The sequence below is a fragment of the Scophthalmus maximus genome, chromosome 7, assembly GCF_022379125.1.
Source record: "Scophthalmus maximus strain ysfricsl-2021 chromosome 7, ASM2237912v1, whole genome shotgun sequence".
Lineage (NCBI taxonomy): Eukaryota > Metazoa > Chordata > Actinopteri > Pleuronectiformes > Scophthalmidae > Scophthalmus > Scophthalmus maximus.
Genome location: NC_061521.1, coordinates 24,012,500 through 24,036,684, shown reverse-complemented (window position 1 = coordinate 24,036,684; position 24,185 = coordinate 24,012,500). Strand labels below are relative to the sequence as shown.

Genomic DNA, 24,185 nt, shown 5'->3' with positions numbered 1-24,185 from the left:
TACACACATTGTACACAAGAATACAAGAAAGATGTGTAGGTGTTATTCATATCTCCGCAAGCACGTAGTTAAGAAATAACATAATTCGTTAACTGACATCTCTCTGTCAAAGATCTTCGGTGCAGGGGGCTAGACAGAGTGATGTCAGGCTGCAGGAGGGACAATTTGTGGGAAAACTACTACAAAGACTGGCACCTTCAGAAAAAAGGTCAACACTGAGTCACCAGAGGATCTGAGCGAGGAGTCTGTCTGCATACCTAATGAGGCAAATGCAAAATGAGTACATTTTTAGTGTAATCTTTGGACATTGATATCGCAATGTAAAGGATTGAATATATAAGGTTAACAATCTTATTGGTTGATGTGTATATTTCTGAACTTATCCATGCAATTGTGAGCGTCATAATAGTTAAAGAAATGGGACATCAAGCGGCGTCAGACACTTTCCTTCAGGCATCTTGAGAAAAATTCAGATCAGGAAAACAGTTGTGAGTAATTATGAAGCTGTTGATGAAATTACCAAGTAGCAACAAAACAAAAATAATGAAAGGAGAAACATAATTTAAAGCATTTGAAATTATATGGAGCTAAATCAGGGAAGGAAAATGTTTGAAAATGAAAGTTCAGGCTTTGATCTTGAACTTTGTTAAATAAAACATTGTTCAAAATAAAAATATGTTATTTTGAATCAATTCTGGAATTCTTTACTTTAATTGGATGCTGAAAAAAAATTATATTTGAATCTGAAAACATGAAACTGAGAGAAATAAGACCTCAAATATCAAAATATTTATGAAAGTGAAAAATGACAATAAACAAGTAATTCAAAAGAATTCCAGAATTGAATCAAAAATCGTATTTGATTTGAAAAAAACTTTTCCCTACACTTATTTTTTATTTTGAAAAAATTCAGAGTTCAAAATCAAAACCTGAACTTGAAGTTTCAAACATTTTCTTCGAATTAACAAAACATATGGCCTTGATCAATTTCTATAAAATAAATGTTATTTTTGTGTTGGGGTGGCGACGTCGGAGTTCGAGGTAGGAACCAATGACCTGACACATCGACAAGTCGGAACCCTACGCGGCGCGGACATGACGGAAGTTTAGACGGTTGCTCTGGGTGAACGAAGTGAACACTTACCGTGCCGCGAATCAAACACAAAATCATCGTGTCCCCCCCGAAATCAACCCAGTCTCCCCCTTTTCCCTCACCCATGGCGTCCAGCTCCGATATCGATATTGAGGGTGCGACCCAGCACCTGCGGGACATCCTCAAGCTCGACCGGCCCAGCAGCAGCGGCGGCACCGGTGAGTTGGACCGGGGGGGGATGAAAAAGCGGGCTGCGCTGCTTTTAGGCCGCAGAAGCTAACGTTAGCTAGTTAGCTAGATAGCAGGCTAGCAGGCTAACGTGATACACTGCGGTGTCTTGGCGCGCCGCTTCACAATAAACGAAACTAGCTCCATAGCAGTCTCTCTATTAGTGAAACCAACGACATGTATTTGCACCAAAGCAAAACTTTTTATTTGGTGATTTCTCAACGAATGTATGTGCCGGACTGTGCCCAGTTAGCACGGGTGTTAAAACGCTAACTGCGTCGCGAAAGTGTCCACTAGTATTTCTTCGCCCCGGGTGCGTTAGCTTAGCTGCGAGCTAGCCACTGCCTCGGTCTATCCTCTGGTGCGTGTCTGCGGCGGCGTCTTCGGGAGCCGGCGACGGCAAAAGGGGACGTTTGAAACCGCGTCGTTCAATGTGAAATGCTTCCTGTCGCACCTGCCCATTCATGACTTCAATACACACGATTCAAAATGTGCCCTTTAGCCCCTTTTAGCCCAAACATCGCTTCATGCTAATCAAGAGTTAGCTTGCAACTGCGCAATGAAGGTCGGGTGTTCTGGGCTCATGTGGTAGCACTTTCGTTCAGCCGCGCTTGTTTGTACCTTCACCGTCGAACTCGGGTCATTTTGAAACTCGTCACATTGATCAAGGTTTCGCCAAGACCATTGTTGATTGTGAGAAACTACACGGAAAAACACAGGTCTTCATAAACCGCTGTTTATCACTGTGCTGCAGTGTTTCTCTCTTGGAAAATGAAAAGGAGTGCACCATCTTCTCTGTTGTCACTCGACTGTGTTGTTGACATCCATCGGCACGATACTGTCAGAGCAATACACGGGCTTTCTTTAACCTGTCCGTGAAACATGTGGTGTTTTTCACTTCCACCTGAGGTCTCCCTGCTGTGACATGTCAAAATGTGTGTGTGAAGAAATAAAAGTATTATGCTGCATGGAGAAGAGGATCGATCGGCGTGATGGGAGACATGTTGCAGACACCGTCCTCCTATTGCATCATATAAGACATTCAACAAGTAGTAGTTTGGCTGGTCTGTCCGGATGATTAAGTATATTGAATACGATTATAAGATATGTATATGCACAAATATTTATAATACTATAAAACTATTTGATGTGGATGATGCTGACACAGATTTTCTTGTTTACTATCCTTGTGCAGTACAGGACAACTTCTGTAATTTGAGTGAAGTTATCAGGGATCAGCACAAATGTTGTAGCAAATTTTGCAAACCTAAATTTACACCTGTATGTATCTCATTGTGTAAAAAGAAGAAGAAAACCTCCACAACAAATGGTTCCCCTCTGCAGGTTTTCAATTTACAATTATCTACTGAGTTCCTCAACATAACCCTTTGCGTTCCAATCTCTTTCTTCAGATGCTCAATTGAGTGTCGGTCAGAGGAAGCCGTCCTTTAATGGCGAGCTGAACGGGCTGCTGGGGGCGGCGGGCCTCCTGGGGAATGCCGACAGGTCGACCATGTCAGACTCCACCTGTCCCATCTCCACGGACCTCAGCATCGCTCAGGAGTGTCAGATCATGTGAGTGGGTTCTTTAAGATAAGCCACTTCACCAACTGAGAAGAGTCATATTTCTATACTTTTTTTTTCTAAATCCATATTTGTGAGTCAATTCCATGTGCCGCACTTTCAGCTGCCTCTCGGGCGACGATGGGTCCACCTGTATCCCCATCACCTCCAACAACGTGGAGATTGTGGCGAGTCAAGACTCCAGCATCAACAGCAAGGCCAGAGGCAGCAGCAAGGTAAAAAAATAAAACTGCAATCGTCAGCCATGACACGGCTGTCCTTGAACATTTCGTGAACTACAACGACAACAATGTGAAGCTGCTTTGTACAGAATCAGATTCTGTGAATTTCATGTTGATAGAAACCAACATTTGTGATTTTCCTTCATTATGGGATGTTAAGCTATTTGCTTTGGCTCTTGAAGACCACAGGCTCATTACTACCAATGTCATAATGAGCTTTTTTGAGACAGTATTCATCTTTTTTTTAAATAATGGATTCTGTTTCAGGTGAAGATTCAACCTGTCGCCAAGTACGACTGGGAACACAAGTATTATTATGGCAGACTGATCGCTGTGTCCAACTCCTTCGTCGCCTACGCCATCAGAGGTGACAGTCCTGGACAATTATTTATTAGATACTTGTACCAATAAATGACAAGTTAATGTTTTTTGATGTGTATTTATCCTGGATTCAATATTTTTTTCCTGTAAAATAAACACCTCCTTCCTCCAGGAGCCAACAACCACGCCATGATTCGTGTCCTGAGTCTGGGCTCTGCGGAGCGTTCCCTGCTGAAGGGATTCACTGGGGCCGTCACAGACCTGGCGTTTGCCCACCTCGACTCCTCCCTGCTGGGCTGTGTGGACGAAGCGGGCAACCTGATGGTCTGGCAACTCACCTGCACCGGAAACAAGATACTGTATCCTGACACCTGGGAGGAGCTGAAAAAAAAGAGTGTGTGGAGGAATGTGTTTGGGTGTGTGCGTACAGGGAATGTTACAGCATTTATTTGTTTTAGTTATATTTCTATATCTATTTACTATTAAAATACCACACACTGCAACTGCCAAGATCGGGTCTTCTCTCGCATTTTCCTTAACTCACGTTCCCGACAGAGACCAGATAGTGATTCACATCAAACGACCGGAGGACACTCCGCTGAACTCCCACCGACGCCTCATCTGGTGCCCGTTCATTCTGGATGACAATGAGGAGAACCAGGACGACACCAGCCAGACCTTGGCTCTTCTGCATGAAGACAGGGTATCAGTGTTGTTGTTATTTTTTACAATTTCTCTTTATTGACACGATCACAGATTGCAAAACACAACAACAAACATTGCAGCCATGATTATTAATCCCCCTACTCCTCCTCCTCCTCCTCCTCTTCCTCCTCCTCTTCCTCTTCATTTAGGCAGAGGTATGGGACCTGGAAGTGTTGAGAGCCAACAACAGCAGTTGGCCTGTCGATGCCACAGAGCTGAAGGATGGCCTCATCTCAGTGAAGGGACACACCCAGGTACCGTCAGGAAAAACTCACCTTAACATTCTTGAATAATGTTAAATTTGGCTTTAAAAGTAAAATAATAGAACACTTTAATGATCTTCTACGAAATATTTACCACTTTGAGGTATTCTTGTCACATTTGAGTCATTTAACTTGCACAACCAGACGTGTGGAACTATATTCATTACAAAAGATGTGAAATATTTCCTTTTAGAAAAACTGAAACCACAATAACAAGATGTTCAAAGTGGTATATTATTTCGTTTGGGTTTGTCAGGGATTCCTTCACTGTACGTTGTTTCGTGTGTGTCCCTCCAGCGAGTCAGTGAAGGGGCCTTGTCTCCGGATGGAACAGTGTTGGCCACAGCCAGCCACGATGGATACATCAAGTTCTGGCAGATCTACGTAGAAGGGGGACAGGACAAGCCCAGGTGAGGAAGGAGCGTGTGTGTGCGTGGTGTGTTATTATTTCTCTCCTCCTCCGACTATTTCTTCACCGCTTCACTTCACTCCCTGTCGTTGTCCAGGTGTCTCCATGAGCTGCGGCCTCACGGCGGCCGCCCCCTCTCCTGCCTTCTCTTCTGTGACAACCACAAGAGGCAGGACCCAGAGTGAGTATAAAACTGGTTGCACACACCCACACTACCGGACAGATATGAGTGTGTGATGTTTAGTTCGTTCACCTTGTCTCTTTCTTTGTCTTTGCAGTGTTCCTTTCTGGCGGTTCCTCATAACTGGAGCCGATCAGAACCAGGAGTTGAAGATGTGGTGCACTGTTTCCTGGACATGTTTACAGACTATCAGGTTATTCCTCTTGTCTATAATATATTCCCTCTATAATCAATACTGAACATCTTGTCTGAAAGGCTCCGGTCCAGATGTCAAATTTAGTTCTAATGAAAAGTGTTTTTCCTCTCACAGGTTCTCTCCGGATCCGTTCAACTCCTCGGCTCTGCCGAGTCTGAAGGCCAGTCTGGACCTCGCTGCAGAGTATCTCATCCTCACCGACGTCCAGAGGAAGGTCAGCATAATGCCGTCGGCCGTGTAGCATCAGGAATGTTCATGAATCATGTTTTTTTTAATCAATAATGTCACTAAGTCTTCGATCGTGATGCAAATTTTAAAGACATTTCCTGTCACTTGTATTATCCCTCGGTGTCACTCCATTTACACACGGCATCAAGCTGAGGATATAAACGTATTCTCTTGAAGGTTAAATTTAAATCTTCGTTCAGGAAATTGTTTTAGTTAATTAAACAACAATTAAAGTGCCTGATCCCAGAGAGCAGCAGTTTTGGTTAATCTTGTTTTTAAAAAGAAGCCATTGTTGATAGAGATAGATACAAATTTTGGACAAGAACATTTTCCTTTCTCCCCACGTTGCCTCCTCATCCCGGACCTGTCTTCATACTTTGCGGATGCTTTTTTCCCTCTGCCAGGTTCTGTATGTGATGGAGCTGGGCCAGGACCTGGACAGAGGGAAGGCCAGTTTCACAGCTGTGTCCGAGTTCCTGCTGACTCATCCCGTGCTCAGCTTCGGGGTCCGGGATGTCACCCAGTGCCGCCTGCAACACACCGAGGTCCTGCCTGCGGAGGAGGAGAGCGAGAGCATGACCACAGGTACATAGATCAAAAAGCAATAACCATTGTTGCCCCTGTAGTCGTTTAATATTTACTTTTGCACCCAATATTACTAATATCGGCTTTGCAGAAGGGGAAGGGGGGAGCGAGAGACAAAGATGGTGAAACAGAAAAGGAGATGAGAGAAGAGAAATGCAACATTGAATAACAAAAATGTGTGTGTGTTTTCGTTTTCTTTCAGAGGGAACTCAAGGACCCACAGAGTCCAAGTCTGGAATCCAGATTAAACTCTACTGCGTTCACACCAAGTAAGTCTCCACCTGCAATCTGAAGTCAGCTCCCGTTGGTTTGAGTGAAGCTTCACTATCCCCTGGGGACCATTTTCAAAAGAATCAGACAATTATAGTTATGTAAATAAAAATCTGGCAAAAGTCCTAATAATGTCATCATTTTTTTGTCGTGGTGTGTTTTCAGGAGTCTGCAGGACGTCCAGATCTGGTTTCAGCCCAGCGCACGTTCCAGTTCATCAGTGTTCCTGTCTCACTCTGATTCTCAGGATGGTTTCGGTGAGTTCCAGTCGTGAAGGAACAAAACACAAACCATGAAGATGAAGCATCTTTATGTCTACACGTGTTTCTGTTTCTTTTGTTTACACCTGTGAACTGTGACCTGCACTGAGTGTGTATACTTGTGATTTTGTTATATATTGAGATAAGAAAATGTTAAATATTTATTCTTTATCAATAAGCATGTAACTTAATAGCCGACAAATCTGGCATGTTGAACTTGTGATTGTGTCATTTTCTCTTTTCTACAGAAAAGGCTAAACAATAGTATTATTGATCAGTTGGGAAGAAAATTTATAACAAAAAGCTTTACATAGTCAAATTTTTCCACACAACTAAACTCTTTACATTTTGTGTTTCCAGCTGGGTTTTCAGATCATCTCACCGACCAGAGCTCTGACAAGGAGTCGGGAAGTGGCTCCCAGAACGACCTGCGGAAGATCCCTTCTCTTCCTGCTCCTGTCGACTTCCTGTCCAACTCTGTCACTGGCGGTCCGATGCCAAAGCTGATGACTCCCGACGCCTTCATGACGCCAAGCACTTCGGTACGAACGCTCTGAAGTCACAAACATCGCTGCTGCTCTCTGTCTTTCCTTAAGAAATGGAACCGTTTGTAGAGTTCATGTCCTGAGTTTCACCCGTCAGCATTCAGTTTACAAAAATGGTCAAAGAGATGCCGGCATCAGCAATAAGAAAGGGGGTTTAAACATGTTTTTATTGCCTAGCAACATTTCTACCGATGAATACTGCGTCCTTCAACCGTCAGTGGAGTGCCGCTGCGAGCACTTTACAGACACAGGTTCAAAACCAGGTTAATGTGATCAAGTAGGTCAGTTTCATCCATGTGAGGACATTCTTAATATGAAAAGACAGTTTTGTCCTTTTTTGGGGGGGGGGAGAGGAGATTGTTGCCATGAATATGACTGTCATGGGGATTTAGTTGTGGTTTAATAGTCTGCATCATGTTTTGGTGTTGTTTGGAAATTTGTTTGTGGTTTCCTTCCAGATTTGAACCGACAAACATGTTTTTTCCTGTTGTTCTCTTTCTTGTCACCGTCCAGGTGCCAGCGTCTCCCGGCAGCAGCGCCAGCAGTCTGACCATCGTAACAGCGATCAGCAGCAACTCGGACTCAACTAACAGGTTGGTTCCTCTGTCTTGTTTAGCCCGGATACGATCAGGGACGGCAAGTCCTATGACCCAGCCATTTGTAATGAATTAAATTGGAATTCATTTAAATAAACATTCTGTCATTCATCATATACATTTAATTAATTAGTGAGTTTAATTTTACTTTTAATGTCACTTAAAAAATAAATTGGTTCGCTCTGGGTTTTTTTCCCAGCCGACGTGCGACAATAGAATAGTGTCGCTTTTCTTTTCTGTAGCAACGAAATATGCCAGTAACATATTTTTATTAATCATTGTTACACTAATAACACATTTTTACAACAACAACAGACTTTTAATTACTAAAATAGACATACTGTGCCCCCCCTCAAATGTCAAAATCCAAAATCTCATAAAAGTGATTAGAAGTCTGTTATACAGTAGAACATGCATATGAAATTTTGTAATGTGAAAAACATTTTTCATGTGTAACATGCATTCATTCAAGCTAGAAATTGGAATGTTGATATAGAGTTTCTTTCCAAACATTCAGCGTTTCTTCAGAAGTAATTTACTCTGATATTCCGGTTGCGAAAAGAGAATTTACAAGGTACATAATATCACTTTATTTGGTTTTTGACAGTTTTATTATTGATCATAGCTTCACAATTTACACGCAGATCTAACAGTCTATCACTGTAAGTTTAACAGACCTTTGTTTTCTGGTCTTACACATTAACATACATGTTAAAGTCCAGTGTGTCTGTCTCTCGCCGCGTGCAGAGCGATGGATGACGTCAGTCAGAGTCCTAACAGAGCAGAGAACAGCAGCAGCTGTGGGAGTCTGACCCTCTCTGCCTCCACCAGCAGCCCGAGAGCCGCCTCTGCCGTGCTGCTGCCGGGACTGGAGAGCCTACAGGTAGACGGACACTGAGACACTTTTCTACTTGTTACAACATGATCTTTTTTTCAATATACCTTCATCCCTCTCTACGTCCAGGTTTTGGCGTCCCCAATCGGCCTTCTCGCGCTCGACAGCCCTCAGATCATGGACTCTCCCCTCTTGCCGACGCTGGCATCTCCGACCAGGGCGCGCTCCCCCGACGTCATCTCCTCGGCCTCCACCGCCATGTCCCAGGACATGCCGGAGATCGCGTCCCAGACCCTGCAGCTGCAGCGTGGACTCGTGTCGAGCCTGGATCCCTCATCGCTGTCCGCTCTCCAGACGGACAGCATGGCCTCCGCTGCCTCGGCGCTGCACCTTCTCACCTCGCAGCGCACGGCTAACAACAGGTACGCTGGTGAAAAATTTACCCAAAACTTGATAAAATACAGATACTGTCCCTTTTTTAAAATTAACTAAACCCACTGTATTTCCTGTCTCAGCCTGTTGCCCCTCGAACTGGGAGGAGCAGATGGGCCAGCAGGTGGCGCTGTAGAGTCAGAGCCCCCCAGACTCAGCCACACTCCGTCTCTACTGGAGAACGCCCTGTCGCAGGAGAACCCCGGAGCAGGAGGAGGGTCCTCGGACTGCAGCGCCAGCCTCACACCGTGGCCCGCCGCACCTGACATCACCAGAGAAACCAGGAACAGTCTCAGGGACAATGGTCTTGGAGACTGGTAAGAAATCCCACAGATGCATGCAAACATACAGTCGGGTCCGTAAATATTTGGACAGTGAGTCGATTTTTGTAATTTGGCCTCAGGTCCACGAGGCTTCCAAGAATAAAGGACGACATGAAAACATGAGCAGGTCGTCTATCTTAAAGTGTCTAGAAACCATTTATCAACCAGAGGTTTGTGTGTTGTGTCTTCTGTGTTGTAGTTCAAGGGAGGAATCGAAGGACAGACACCTGAGCTCACCGTTCCACCGCCGCTCGTATCACCTCTCGCAGAACGACAGTCAGGACACCGGTCCAGAGCAGAGGTATTAACATACAGCCAGAGTCATCTTAGACAGAAGATATCACATAATGAACACGTTGCTTTGTTTAAAGTTCCTGTTTGTTTATCGATGTCTTTTCTGACCTAGCGACCCCGACGACGAGGTTGCCAGCTTGGCGTCGTCCTCGGGGAACTGTGGCTCTCGCTCCTCTCACCGACTCCCGGTCAAGGACTGGAAGACGTCACCGCGAGGCTCGCCCAAAGTCAAGAGGAAGACCAAGAAAGATGATGGGTATTTTCATAATTTTTGGGGAATATTTGTCTAAAACTAATTGGGATATAATGAAAAATTATAATTATGTGTTTGTGTATAAGGAGACTTATCTGTCAGTTGTTATCATTGACTGTGTTGTGAAGCTCATAACGGTGTTTCTCTCTTTCTTCCTCTCAGTGAATCATCACAGTCCAGGCAGATGGACTCTGGTCAGGTAAGATGATCACAAACAAATCTGCATATATCTGTTATTGTATTCTAAGTTCTTTTGTAAACACATTAACCTAAACTTAAAACCAGAAATAGATTTTGGCTGCAAATATACAGAAAATATCAAAACAAGATGGCAGAGACCTGGTCACCAGCATATAAAGTGCTTCTTCTAGTCTTTTAGTAAATATTTGTCTGCGTTCTTCACTGTGTACCTCATCAGTGTTGATTAATGTTTGTATTTTAGACTTTCCCTTGGTCCACTTGGTCGCTGCCCTTTTTTAAAAAATGTCAATCTTTCTCTCCGTCTGCTCACAGATGAACGTAGAAGTGCAGGACGAGCTGCTGATGCTCCTGCGCAGCCAGCAGAGGGAGTTGACTGAGCTGCGTGGACAGATCGAGGCCATGCAGAGCTCCATCATGTCCCAGGTGGAGCATGTCCTGAGCAACCACCAGGAGCAAGAACGTATCCTCCTGTCTTTTAAAAAAAAAAGAAGAAAGATGATCATAGTTTGTTTTTGTTTGCAACACCTCTGCACCACAGACCAAGTGAACAACTGTGATTCCATTATTGTAAAAATCACAGATTTGTGAGAGAGTCACGGATTGGATCATTTTTCCAATCAGCAGAAAAGAAAAAAAATGAGACAAATATTATTCCATTTATTACTAAAAAAAGAACACATAAAGCAGAGAGCTTTTGCCCGTGGTCTTAAATGAAAACAACATTCAAGTTCAGTGTATAAATAAAATCTTAAAAAAGAGGCACGAATCAGTCGGGAGGCAGAGAGATGTTCACTTTCTCCAGGGCAGAAGTGCAATTAACCCGCGAGGCAGGGATCAGTACAGATCACGGATCAACTATGATCCGTTACACAACTAAGTAGTGGCAACATGGATTTTGTTTTCACAAAACTTTAGTGACTAAGTATTTGTACACCATTTGAAACCCTCCTGCTTCAGAACAAACTCCCACAAGGTTGTTATTATTGTCGGTACTTCTACAGCACACAATGTATTTTGAGCCTTGACCGTCCGTGACCTCAGAGCGCCGACTGGAGCGAGTTCTGGCGCAGAATCAGAATCACCAGCAGCATCTCCAGGAGCAGCTCGGCCAGCAGCTGGGCCACGCCCTCAGCTCCGCCCTCACCAACAGGATGGACAAAGTGCTGCGAGAGGAGATGAAGAAAACGGTCCCACAAAGTAAGCAAAAAGAAAATTCTCCAAAATACTGAATTTAAACTGGCAATTTACGGGGACTCAAATATGCCACAGAGGTGTAATGTATTCAATCACACTCAGGGGGTAAACAGAAGAACGCCGCCTGTGTCGAATGTAATCATCACTAATCTACATTCAACACCGACTCGCTGCCATTCGCCACCCGAGACCGCTACTTGATCTGTTTATCAGAAATAACATCATCCACACACACAGGTTTAAAATGCCCCCATCTCGAGGATTAGCATCCTCCTACGACTTTTCAGAAGAAAAAAACAACATTAGGGGAGAGGGAGTTGATATGGAACCGGTCGTGAGATATGAAACCATCCTAGTGTTACACAGGAACGTCTGTACGTGATTACACCTGCACCTCTGTGACGAGCAGCAGCACTTCCATCAACACTACAGTCGTGTTTATAAACCATACGGCCATTTGCAAAATGCGCAGATTTCGGTTTTGTTCAGTCAGAAAACAAATTCTCTGTGTGGAGGGCGATTTGTTTAGTGAACGTCACCTTCTGGCTTTCACAGTAAAACAGAATGTCTTAACCTACACTAAGGCTACATCCACGCTACTACGTTTTAAGACGCATCACTGTTGCAACGGTTATGCCCGCCGGCCACACGACTCCAGAGTTTTTAAGCAACGAAAGCGGAGAAGTTTGGAAACGCCACTCGCCCAGTTTTAGCTTGAAAACTCGGAGACGTTCGGAAACGATGACGCAGTCGCTTCCTGATTGGTTCTTAGCTGTGACGGCTCGAATACCAGCGGTGAAGGCAAAGCGTAGTAAACACTTACCGATAGTAGCAACAGTTCCACTTCGTCGTCAGTCCGAGAGACGAAATTCCTCCTCTTACTTTTCGCCGTTGTTGTTTCTCGCTAATAGTATTTTCTATAACTAAGCAACCTACTTGTTTAAATAGAAAATGATGAGTCGGGTTTTAATTATATCTGCTTCAAACTGTATTTATTAGTGATTTCCTTCGGATCCCTTGTGGCCCCCGTCCATCTGACGCTCTGAAATAACTCGGGTATCGACTGGTTAATCTAACACACCTTGGATTTTTTTATTTTTTAAGCCTCTTGATTCATATCAATACAGACAAAGCTTCTCTCCACTGTGGTTCGACCTGTTTGCTTAGTTTGTCAGCAAAAATGTTGGAGGGAAAAAAAGAGGTTAGTGAAAACAAAACAAGTGGAAGAACAGAGTCTAACAGAGTAAGAGGAGAACTTTAATCTCCAGATCAGTGGATCCTCCAGCAGACGTGTCTGTGAGTCAACCACACCAGACGATGATGGTGTTGCACCATCACGTTGCCAGTTGCAGATACAGATTTCATCAGTCGGCAGATGTTTCCTCCTCCCAACTTCAGTTCTAGGGTTGATTTAGGAAACTGAACTGTACACATCTTCATCTCGTCCCTTCTGGTTGTCCCGCACAATGACGTCCAAATTGACACTACAACCACAATGTGGGAAAAATTTGACCAATAAACTGTATTTAGTGTCAGTTAGCCGCGTGATGGCCGATTTGTTTTTCATTCAAAAGGTCGGAATGTTGTTACGAGTCTGAGAATCATGTCGGTGCGTCTCTGAGCTAAATGAGTAAAAGCATCAAACATTGACATTTTTGCATTTGCCCTGACAGTTTAAATAAATCTGCTGGATTTACTTGATGTTCATTTTTTTGTGTTTAATTTCTTTTTATCCTGCGAGTTTTAGCACAAAAAAACAAAACAACTGTGGACAAATGCAAGAACCAGACAAGACATCAATAAATCAATAACGCCTGAGATCATCTGAGGCATAAGTTAAATTAAACATAACAAAAGGCAGCGAAGGTTTGTTGGACTGTGACACTATAATTAGGCTTCGTCTTCGGAGACATGTTTTCTCGCCTCACCTCTCCTGCCTTGTAATTTGAGCATGAGATGTTCCCGTCTTCCCCCTCCTCCCTCCTCCTTTGATCACGAGCCTAATTGCAGAAGAGTTCTTGCTAATCTGTCTCGTTAATTCTCTGCCCTCTGCAGCGATCTCCAAGAGCCTGGAGCCCGTGACTGGGCAGCTGAGCAACACCATCGCTGCAAAGCTGACGGCCGTGGAGGTCACCCTCAAGGACAACGTCAGCAAGGTGGTCAAGTCCAAGGTAGGGCAGCCGACTTCACCAGCTGTCTGCTCGTTTTCTGTGCAGAGTAAGTCCAGCAACAGCAATCTTCTGTTTCCTGTTTTAAAGAACACGACAGATGCAATCGGTCGAGCGGCGGCCGAGGCGATGCAGGGGCCAATCCAGGCGGCCTACAAAGACGCCTTCCAGAGCATCGTGCTGCCCGTTTTCGAGAGAGGCTGCCAGTCCATGTTCCAGCAAATCAACGACAGCTTCAAACAGGGAACGCACGAATGTAAGGCAACGTTATCCAACCGTCAACATCTGTGGGGTTTGTTTTCAGCAGAGAAATATCAAAACACAGTTAGGATCTTCATGAGCTACTGCAACACAAGGATAGTTTAATTTCTTTCTTTCCCGAAGCCGCTCTTGTTTCTCTCGATGCATATATCCTCGTGCTTTGTTCACGTTGGTCGTTTCCCCTTGTCAGCCCCTGAAGTCAGGGTCTGTTTATCTGAAAGTCTAATGAAATAACCGTCTCTTGGAAAACGCTCAGGGACAGTTTTACCTTTCCAGACCGAGTGTTGGCTCTGATGTGTTGAGAAGCTGTGACCTGGTCTTGTCTGGTTTTTGTTCTTTCTTTTTTTTCTTCTGAGACTTTATTGCCACTTGGAAGCTGATGTTCTTTAATTTCCACAGATGCTGTCATAATGTGTGGTGAGCAGAGTCTGCAGTAAATTGGGATTCGTGTGTGTGTGTGTGTGTGTGTGCGTGTGCGTGTGCGTGTGCGTGTGTGTGTGTGTGTGTGTGTGTGTGTGTGTGTGTGTGTGTGTGTGTGTGCGTGTGCGAGAGAGAGAGAGCTTGTTCTAATTTGAATTTAATCCATGATCAAATTTAGAGTTTATTGCTTAGTGCGAAAATATTGACTGTAACATCAGCACAAGAGCCAAACTGATATGGATTTTTGGGGGCTCATGCCGTCACTGTTATTTGGGAGTAACACATTTGGGAGTAACACATTTTTGCAATGGAAAATATGAAAATGTGGCAAAATCGGCCTGCCAACATATTTGCAGGGTTCTAATCTACAGCGTTTGGCTACATCCACATTTCGAGTTATACGATCATCTTCCTCCTCACCCGCTTCATACATGCTGAGTGTACACAGGGTTATATACACTGAGCTGCTGTAATGGGCTTGTCTAGACGTGTGGACGTAACGTTTCTCTTTGGTTGGTTGAATATAAAAAGGCTTTATGTTTAGAAAAAATATATTTTGATTGATTTACATGAGGCTAAGCTTTTTATTCAAAGCCTCTACAGACGTCTACCCTTTTCATTTTTGTAGATAGAAGAACAGTTTTCTTTGCATCGAAAGCATAATTTATTGAGGCCAAGTGACGGGGTCAAGAATTTATTTTGGTCTGTGAAATGAAGAGCATATTTGCATGAATTCCCTTTTAAAACATGATACTTGCCAAAGATTTCACCTGAATAGATAATAAGAAAATATATATTTTAAGATTTTTGCCTGTGCCATCTGACATTCTTTTTGTGCCGTGAAGTTAAAAATCCAGTCAGCAAAACATTTTTAAACACTTGTAATGTAATTTAACGACTTAAGACTTGTTTAAACGCACAATTTCCAGATTCAAAAATCTACATTTCATCCATTTGAAAAAATATTTTTATGAAGCTTTATTTATCATTGACAAAAGTTTTTAAATAGAATAACATATGTTCACCTGTTCTTTAGTATAGGAGGAGTTGAAAAAGTCATGTTGCAAATCTATTTACCAGGAAAAAGGAATAAAACCTTTTAACTCACAATCAGCTCATCGAAGCTGTTTGCAACAAAATTGCCGTGAGTCCATTAAACATCGACCCTTTTCACCGAAGTTTGATCCGCTGAGCTCTGAGGAAAATATCTGGGCTCCTAAGATGTTACAGACGTTGGGGAAGTAATGTGAGCTCAGAAGAGGTCAGGTGATGTTTTACATGAGGAAACAAGAACCATAAGACTCAACTGCACAAACAAACAAACTTCATCTTTCTATCTAACTCTGAGACAAAGTTTAAGGATTTCACTTCTTAAAAAAAAAATAGCTCAAACCTTTCCAGGAGAAACTATTGAACTGGTTATATGACGAAAACATTGTCACCAAATGTTGTTAAAATTAGGATTTTTATGTAATTATCTAGATTTTTTTTTCTCTGCTTTGCTGTTTTCAGCTTCTCCAACAATAAACAGAATTTGAGGTGGAAAAAATGGAATATAAAAGCCTCTGAAATCTATTTTACTTACCTAAATCTTGTGTTATTTTTAAATCCTTGTGTATTAATCGCGTTTCAAAGCGGTTGCTGCAACAAACGGCCAACCAGAGGCCACTAAAAAGCTGAACAATCTCTTTTTAGGCTTGTTTCTTGGCCAAAATTGCACATTTAACACCATCAACATGTCAAACTTCTTGTAAATACCACAACAGAAAACATAAATCATTTGCCAACCAGGAAGTCCTGCTGGAGTAAATTAGCCCGTCCACTCGGCTCTTTCACATCCAGTCTGGAGGCCACACGGACACAAACTTCATATTAGTGTTTAGAGACTGGAGCTTTGACTATATATGAATATATTTGTAACACGTTTGCTGGTTTGACTCTGCAGACATCCAGCAGCTCGAGACCCACGTGAAGAACAAGAAGCAGCGAGAGCAGGAGGCGCGCGACCCCATTATCGGCCAGCTCCAGCAGATGGTCGACAGCTTCCAGAGCACCAGCGATCAGCTGGCTAACAACATCACGTCGAACGTGCGGGCCGAGGTCCAGCACCAGATCCAGATGATGGTGGGAAAGTACGTGTCCCGGCGCGACCTCGTCGATCCCACTGTCGATGGGGAAAACTGCTGACTTACAGCTTTTTTGGTCTCGTTTGAAATGAACTGACAATCCACCTCTTTTGTGTTTTCATCCGTCCTTTAATAGCAAACTGTAACAAGAGTATTTAATCTTCCTCGACTCTGTTTTCTACTGTTTTTAATACTAACCTTAAAATCAAAAAACCCTGACATTGGCCCCGTTGGTGATATAAGCGGAGCTGGCCCTTGCCTATATGGGGCCCTGAGCAGAATTTGATCTGGACCAGTGGCTTTAGTAATGTCCATCAAGAAAGTAAAGTCTTTGGTGCTACACCCCTGCGCACTGAGGGAAATCTAGCTGATGTTTTATTGTTTCCCTCTGAAGATACCTCGACTGAAGCGAGGGCTTGTTTGACAGCGAGCTAGCCGCTGAATGTTTATGGTAAAACAATGAAATTTGTCTTTATCGTTAACTTTATACGCTACTGCCTTTTCCATCGACTGTCTGACTGACGATGGCTGTATCGAGCCTGTAGTAGCAAAAGAACCCTGCTGTCGTCACAGCGACTGATTAACATACAGAGCCGATGGTTTTTAATATCAGCCGTGCACATCAGCAGGAGCCTGTGCCTGCAAGTCCCCAGTCTTACTCACTGCCTTGTCGAGCAGGTGCGTAATGGACTGGAGAGTAGAAACAAGCAACTCTCTAATCCTGGAGCTCACGTACTGTAAGAGCATAAATTTCGATCGAGTCTCTCGCTCCCTCCGCAATTAATTTCACGGCCTCTGGAGTTTATCCATTTTGTCGTGGGTGGAGCAGCGGAGAGCAGGTAGTCGGCCCGAGTAAAACTTTAAAGATCTTGACAAAGAAATGACAATGGAGGGAGGCAGAGTTTCCTCGGCCCGTCCTGACGGTTTTTCTTTTCTCCGTCTGTTCCGTACCCCTCCTCCTAGTTTGCAGGAGTCGATCCTCAGCCACGTGCAGCGGATCGTCAAGGGGGAGGTGAGCCTGGCGATGAAGGAGCAGCAGGCGGCGGTCACCTCCAGCATCATGCAGGCGATGAGGTCGGCGGCCGGCACGCCCGTCCCCACGGCGCACCTGGACTACCAGACGCAGCAGGCCAACATCCTGCAGCTCCTGCAGCAGGGACACCTCAACCAGGCCTTCCAGCAGGTCACACACACACACACACACACACACACACACACACACACACACACACACACACACACACACACACACACACACACACACACACACACACACACACACACACACACACACACACACACACACACACACACACACACACACACACACACACACACACACACACACACACACACACACACACACACACACACACAGAGGTTTGACAAAATCTAACTATCCATCAGCTGAATTGTATTTTCCACTTGATAATGAAGCAAACACCCTCATATAACTTGAGTTATTCTCTTATACACATTTAACTATACAACCACCAGGACTCCCAGGGCCCACGAGGAAAATATATTGTTTCGGCTCCTCTCTCACCCTCACGTTTGCAGGCCCCACTAGTCCTTTGGCCTCTGCTGCATCTGTGGTCTGAGCAAACAAGACTGATGGCAACAAAAGAATATTGCGGCAAAAATTATTATCTTAGTAGAACCTCCTAGTTTTGGAAGCCAGTAAAAACATGTTGGTGGTGGTTAAAGATTTTTGTTTAGGTGATATTTGAACTGACGGTTTCCCTCTCTGTGTCCGCAGGCTCTGTCGGCGACGGACCTGAACTTGGTGTTGTACGTGTGCGAGACCATCGACTCCCAGCAGGTGTTTGGGCAGCACCCCTGCCCCCTGAGTCAGCCCGTGCTGCTGTCGCTCATCCAGCAGCTCTCGTCCAACCTGTCCACCCGCTCCGAGCTCAAAATCAGGTGAGGAGATCCGAAGGTTACGACACACGACACAACATTCCCAATGTCCTTCTAATTTTCCTTGCAGGTTATCATCAGTGTCTCATTACATTATTGTCTCACAGCTCTGTAGTTTGATGTAAGACCTGTCTCATAACGCAACAGGCATAACACCGTCTTTTGAGTTTAATCAAAAACCTGTGAACTAAATAATCGTACCTTTTTCCCCCAATATGTCTTAATTATAAGATCATATTCTCAAACAGCAGCAGCACTGAAGACTTTCATTTCATGGTCTAACTTTTCTTCCCACACAAGCGGAGTCGCGTTTGCCCTCTGATCAATAACAAAAGTCGCTCTTTGCCTAAACTTTTGCCCCGCAGCTCATCTCCATCGTATGTCCATTACTCCTCGTCTCCCGAGTGCTGAACGGTGCTAAACTGCCGACCCTGCCGCCCTGCTCCGTCTGTGGCTCCGCCACATGGCCGCCTGGGGAGCTCACACCGGCCTGTGAATAGCATCGCAATTTCGTTTAATGCTCGGTTCGCTACTGCTCCGTTCTTTTCTCGTGTCCTTGTTTCTTTTTAAATCCGGTCGTCCGTTCCAGCTCCCCTGCTGTTGTGCTGTTTACTCAAAATGAATGAGACAACAGTGTGTTGACGACTCTGAAGGATCAAGTAGAGTTTCTGACCTGGAAACGAATGGTTAGTGTTAAAAAAAGTGACCCGAAGGCTACATCCGTATTAATACGTTTACATTTTTTAAAAATCCCTCTCCTTGGTGTCCTTGAGGTCATCCCTGTCCATACTTATTCACCCTGAAAATTCGTATCACACATTAACATTCACGTACACTGGGCATGTGGGTGCCGGTGTAAACAGAAAGTAGATTGTCTAGTCTGCACTCGGTTGCTTAGTTACAGAAAATACGAACGGGAAACAGCAGTGACGGGGAAAATAAGAGCACGTTCGTCTTTTGTTGGACTGGCGACGAGATGGAACTCTTGCTGTCGAGTCATGACCAGTAAGAAACATCAGGAAGTGAATGCGGGCGACTCCGTTATCGTTTGCAAACGTCTCCGCTTTTGTTTGTCCATATCTACAACGGCAGCCTTGAAGTTTTCAAACTAAAATGGGTCGATCTGCTTTTCCAAACTTCTCCATTTTAGACACTGGACGTCTCCAGAGTAGTGTGGTTATGGCAGGTGTAAGCGTAGCTACAGTGATTAGTTTTGAAACTAAAATGTAGTCGTGTGTGGATGCAGTGTAGGCGAGGGAGAGCAGAACAAGCGGAGGTCAGTTTGGAGTCACCTGGTGTAGCTTAATGGGTTACACCGCTGACTGTGGTACAGAGGGTCAGGGTTCGATTCGAGGTCATCCCAGTGTAGGCGTTCAAGGCCTTTAGTGCTTCCTGCGTTGATGGTTGTAAGGCACTTTGGACAAAAGCATCAGCAAAAGTAATGTAGTGTAATCTCAAATGATTAACAGAGGAGTTAAATGTGGTGTAGACTACGTGAGAGGACGGGGACGCAGGTGAGAACAGGCAAAAGTCAATTTGTGGGCCGGCAGCCGGGGCGGTGATCAAGGACGACGCTTGAGATTCTAGTCGGAACTGTCTCGGCGTCTCCTGCAGCTGCTGCAAGGATCAGAACACAACCTCTTTTATTCCGGACGGAACGAAGGCCATGATTTATCATTTCATATTGTTCGTGTGAATTTCATTTAATTTTCTCCGTGTAGAACAAATATGACTTTGTTGGACTAAGTAAATTATTTTCTTCAGCCTGAACGTGCACTGAAGTCTGGATATGTTTTACGGATACTTTTCCTGGAGGAGGTTTACGTCTGCAAACGTTGCTCCACCGGACATGTTCCAGAACTTTTTATCGCAGGCCCATTTGTAAAAATTTCCGGAAAAAAATGCCACAGTGAGCTCGTGAGAATACAGCAGCAACATCTCCAGGAAATTCACACCGAGCGTACACAAAAACATTGATTTTATCCTTGGTTATCGTCATGTCCTGCCTCCTGCGTGTTCTACGGAGACGCCACAAAATGATTTGGGATTTTTCCTGTCTCCGTGTATGTGTCTGACTCAGCAATTTGACGATCTCCTGCCGCCGTCGTCACAAGCGAAAGGCAAAACTTAGGATAGATGTCTGGACCCAATTTTCCGCAGTTCACGTCGGAAAACATCTTCTGATTTTTAATGTCTTCCCTGCTGGTGCCCTCGGCAGATTGTTTTACTGCCCGTGGTTGTCGGACTAACTCTCTCTCCCTCTGTGTCCCCGTGTGTCAGTTACCTGGAGGACGCCGTGATGAACCTGGACCACGGCGACCCGCTCACCAGGGACCACATGTCGTCCGTGTTGGCCCAGGTCCGGCCCAAGCTCTTCGCCTTCCTGCAGCAGGACCCGCACAGCCTGCTCAGCAAGCGGGCGCGGCGCCTGATGATGATGCTGCAGGGCCTCGTCAACCACTAGTCCAGAGGTTTTCCACCGTACATATACATATACAGATATAACGAGTCCAGTTGTTTTTGTTTTAAAAGAGTCGACCGGCCGTCTGAGAACAGGCTGGTGTGAGGTGGAAGACGAGTTGGAAACTTCTCACTTGGTTAAATAAGAAGAAGGTTTCCCGTCGAGTTCATCCACACTAATAATTTGTTCCTCGTCCTCTAACTGCACCAGTGAAGTGTCAAGTTATTAAATAGACTGTTTTTGTTACTCTTCTTGTTTATTATCCCTCGACGTACCTTCAGTGTAAGACAATAATGGTCCGGGACAGACAGATTGACGTCCTGTTAAAGACTCTTTACGTTCACTGTAGACTCTTTCTTCACCTTCCATTACTGCTGCCCCTCCTCACCCCAGAGGCATTCTGGGTCGTCTCTCATCCTCTTCATCCCTTATCAAGAAGCAAAAGACTTGTGTCAGAGAAGGAATAGCCAGATTATGGCGATACCATAATTATGGTATCACCCCTCAGACGTACAAACATGATGCATCTTCAAGAATGTGCAGACCGAGCGTCGCCGTTTTCTTTTTTTGTTCTGCTTTGTTCCTCTGACCCGGCAGACGTGTCAAGGTTTTTTGTTGGAGCAACAAAGAGAAACAGAAAAATGTTGCCTCGTTTCTCGGCCTTAAGAGCAAACTACCTGCAGGAGGAGGAAGAGGAGCGCCCTCGCTTCTGAGTTGCATTTGGAATCCGGTTGCCGCAGGAACGTGGTCCTCAGTTTCCAGATTTTTTCCTCCCCTTGAACAACTGAGCGAATCCCCGCAACCGAAAGTATGTGATGGGACATTTTATTGTCGGTGGGATTTTTTTTCTCATTAGGATGGAGATTAAAAAAAACCTTCGCCGGGGCAAAACACGTTTTACTGAAACTTAATAAGATTTGCTCCTTGCTGTTGAAAAGCATTTCTCATTATATCTTTTTCATCTGACCTTGTTTTCACAAATCTTTTTTTTTTTTTTTTTTGATGATAAATAACAAAGAAAAAGAAAAACACATTTCAGAAATCTAATAAATATTTGTTTTATTCAGGCTTAAACAAAATCCCCCTTTAAATAAAATATGTTGAGAGTTCTGAGCTCGGCTGCTTCTCCTCGTGTCCCTTTTTTATATATATAATGTTTAGCATTTGTAAGACTTGTATACTTGCTTTAAAAAGTTGTCAGCTAGTTATAAAACATAAATAAATGAAAAACACTTCCTAAACATAATCGTTACTGCTCATGTTTTGTTTTTTAGTTTTTAATCAGGGTATTGTTCCCAATCATCGTCGTCAACGTGCAGTTACTCCTCAAAGACTGTAGGAGGCAGCACTTATATATATTGGGCTGCAGATGTTCACCCCCCTCTGCTCTGAATCCAGAAATCATTCCTGCTCATCAGAAGAAAATCCTGCGTTTAGTTTCTGCAAAAGCACTGATTCATCTTTTAAGTGTGTGAGGGGGAAAAAAAAGGGTGCGATCGTTTTTGTGTTCAGCCCCGGTTGTTAAGTTACAGGGGGGAGGGCGGAGCCACACTTCTGCTGATTGTAAAAGAAATAAAGGTTGTGTTTGTTTTGATCGCCTGTGTTCAGATTCTGTTGAGGTTTGGTTTGTCTAGTACAAAAGTGCCTTGTCGTGTTCAACCTGTGTTTGGACATTTTGATCCCGTTCGGGCCTTTAGACAACTTAGTGACGTTCAGGCGGTTTGGATCTCACACGTTTATATCATGAAAACACCTCGTTGGATCTGGAAGAAACAACCTGTATGTTCTGACAGCGGACAGATATTAAAAATGATCATGTGAGTGTCTGGACGAGAGAGGAGATGTTAATAGTCTGACATGTCCTCTTTTGGTTTTTCTCCTCCTCCTCCTCTCTCGTGTTTCCTCTTGTGTTCATCTCCCTCCGCTCGGTCGGTCGGTTGTGTTCTTCTCTTTTTACACTTTCTTTTACCCCCAAAACATTTTGGAATAATAAAAAAAGAAAAAAAAAAGATTTGTTCAATTCATTGTGTCCTAATTTGTTAAGTAATGTCAGATCGTCTGCTCCTCGGAAAAAACTAAACCTACAGTTTTGTTTAAAAACATACAAATTTAAATTAACTTGTCTTAAATTAAACTTCTGAAGGGAAATATTGCACATTTGATTCCACTACATTTATTTTTACAGCCATAATTACTTTTTCAAATTAACATTTCTTACCATAAAAATATTTAATTTTAGACATTTAACTTGCAATTTATCTGCAAACCCATTCCTTTAACTGCTCACGGCCCAAAAGGAATTTTTAAAAAAACAAAAAAACACAAATCCAATTTTAATTTTAATTTTTTTTCTGCCTTTTCCAGCCTCATTGATGCTGATATCGATATTTGGGAGTACAGGATTCCCAATAAGGATGCATAGGCTGATATATATATTGATGTGTCAATGATTTCTAAAATATCGTTATCGAACCATGACAAAGACATGTATTCAGGCTTGAAATTTTTGTTCAACCCGGAACTTTATCATAAATAAACTATAAATTGAAAACACAAATAAAACCAAGTCTATATAACTTATAACAAACATTCATTTTACATAAAATGTAAACGCATGAATGCAAATTTAAAGGCTCAAATCAGTGGGCCTATAATAACGGCCTATTTCGCTGGTGAGTCTTCGGGCACCGCTGGATCCACATCAGGATGAGATGACTCCATCCTGCTGCCGATGCGGGACTGGTTCTCTTGTAAGTATAATGGAGTATTACCACATTTGTTGTAACTTAAACTCGAGTGAAACATCTGGATTCTTCTTCCCTTCATCTTCCCGACCAGAACTGGCTCCGACGCAGCTCATGTGGGGACTCCTCTGAGCTTCATCCCCCTCCTCCTCGTCCTCCTCCTCGTCCTCCTCCTCAGCCTCCTCCTCCTCCTCCTCCTCAGCCTCCTCATCCTCCTCCCCTTCCTCCTCAAGCCTCCTCCCCCTCCCCTCCTCCTCAGCCTCCTCCTCCTCCTCCTCAGCCCCCCCCCTCATCCTCCCCCTCCCCTCCTCCTCCTCAGCCTCAGCCTCCTCCTCCTCCCCTCCTCCTCCTCAGCCTCCTCCCCCTCCCCCTCCTCCTCAGCCTCCTCCTCCTCCTCCTCCTCAACCTCCTCCCCCTCCCCTCCTCCTCCCCCTCATCCTCCTCAGCCTCCTCCCCCTCCCCCTCCTCCTCCTCAGCCTCCTCCTCGTCCTCAGCCTCCTCCTCCTCCCCTCCTCCTCCTCAGCCTCCTCCCCCTCCCCCTCCTCCTCAGCCTCCTCCTCCTCCTCCTCCTCAACCTCCTCCCCCTCCCCTCCTCCTCAGCCTCCTCCTCCTCCTCCTCCCCCTCCTCCTCCTCCTCCTCCTCAGCCTCCCCCCCCCTCATCCTCCCCCTCCCCTCCTCCTCCCCCTCATCCTCCTCAGCCTCCTCCTCCTCATCCTCCTCAGCCTCCTCCCCCTCCCCCTCCTCCTCCTCAGCCTCCTCCTCCTCCTCGTCCTCAGCCTCCTCCTCCTCCCCCTCCTCCTCCTCCTCCTCAGCCTCCTCCCCCCCCCTCATCCTCCCCCTCCCCTCCTCCTCCCCCTCATCCTCCCC

The 24,185-nt window shown here is 44.6% G+C and overlaps 1 protein-coding gene across 1 annotated transcript; it reads left to right on the top strand.

Moving 5' to 3' along the window:
• The first annotated feature begins 1,082 nt into the window (after positions 1-1,082).
• edc4 (enhancer of mRNA decapping 4) lies at positions 1,083-22,168 on the top strand. Its single transcript, XM_035642631.2, has 30 exons — positions 1,083-1,311; positions 2,734-2,896; positions 3,009-3,120; positions 3,394-3,493; positions 3,620-3,806; positions 4,003-4,150; positions 4,302-4,406; positions 4,713-4,825; positions 4,922-5,005; positions 5,103-5,198; positions 5,316-5,415; positions 5,834-6,014; positions 6,217-6,283; positions 6,450-6,541; positions 6,905-7,086; positions 7,603-7,682; positions 8,433-8,568; positions 8,650-8,942; positions 9,036-9,269; positions 9,475-9,576; positions 9,682-9,825; positions 9,985-10,021; positions 10,336-10,483; positions 11,065-11,220; positions 13,273-13,388; positions 13,476-13,641; positions 16,012-16,198; positions 17,156-17,375; positions 17,952-18,115; positions 20,393-22,168. The coding sequence occupies exons 1-30, from the start codon at positions 1,218-1,220 to the stop codon at positions 20,574-20,576; spliced, it is 4,191 nt and encodes a 1,396-aa protein (XP_035498524.1). The 5' UTR covers positions 1,083-1,217; the 3' UTR covers positions 20,577-22,168.
• Positions 22,169-24,185: the final 2,017 nt, after the last annotated feature.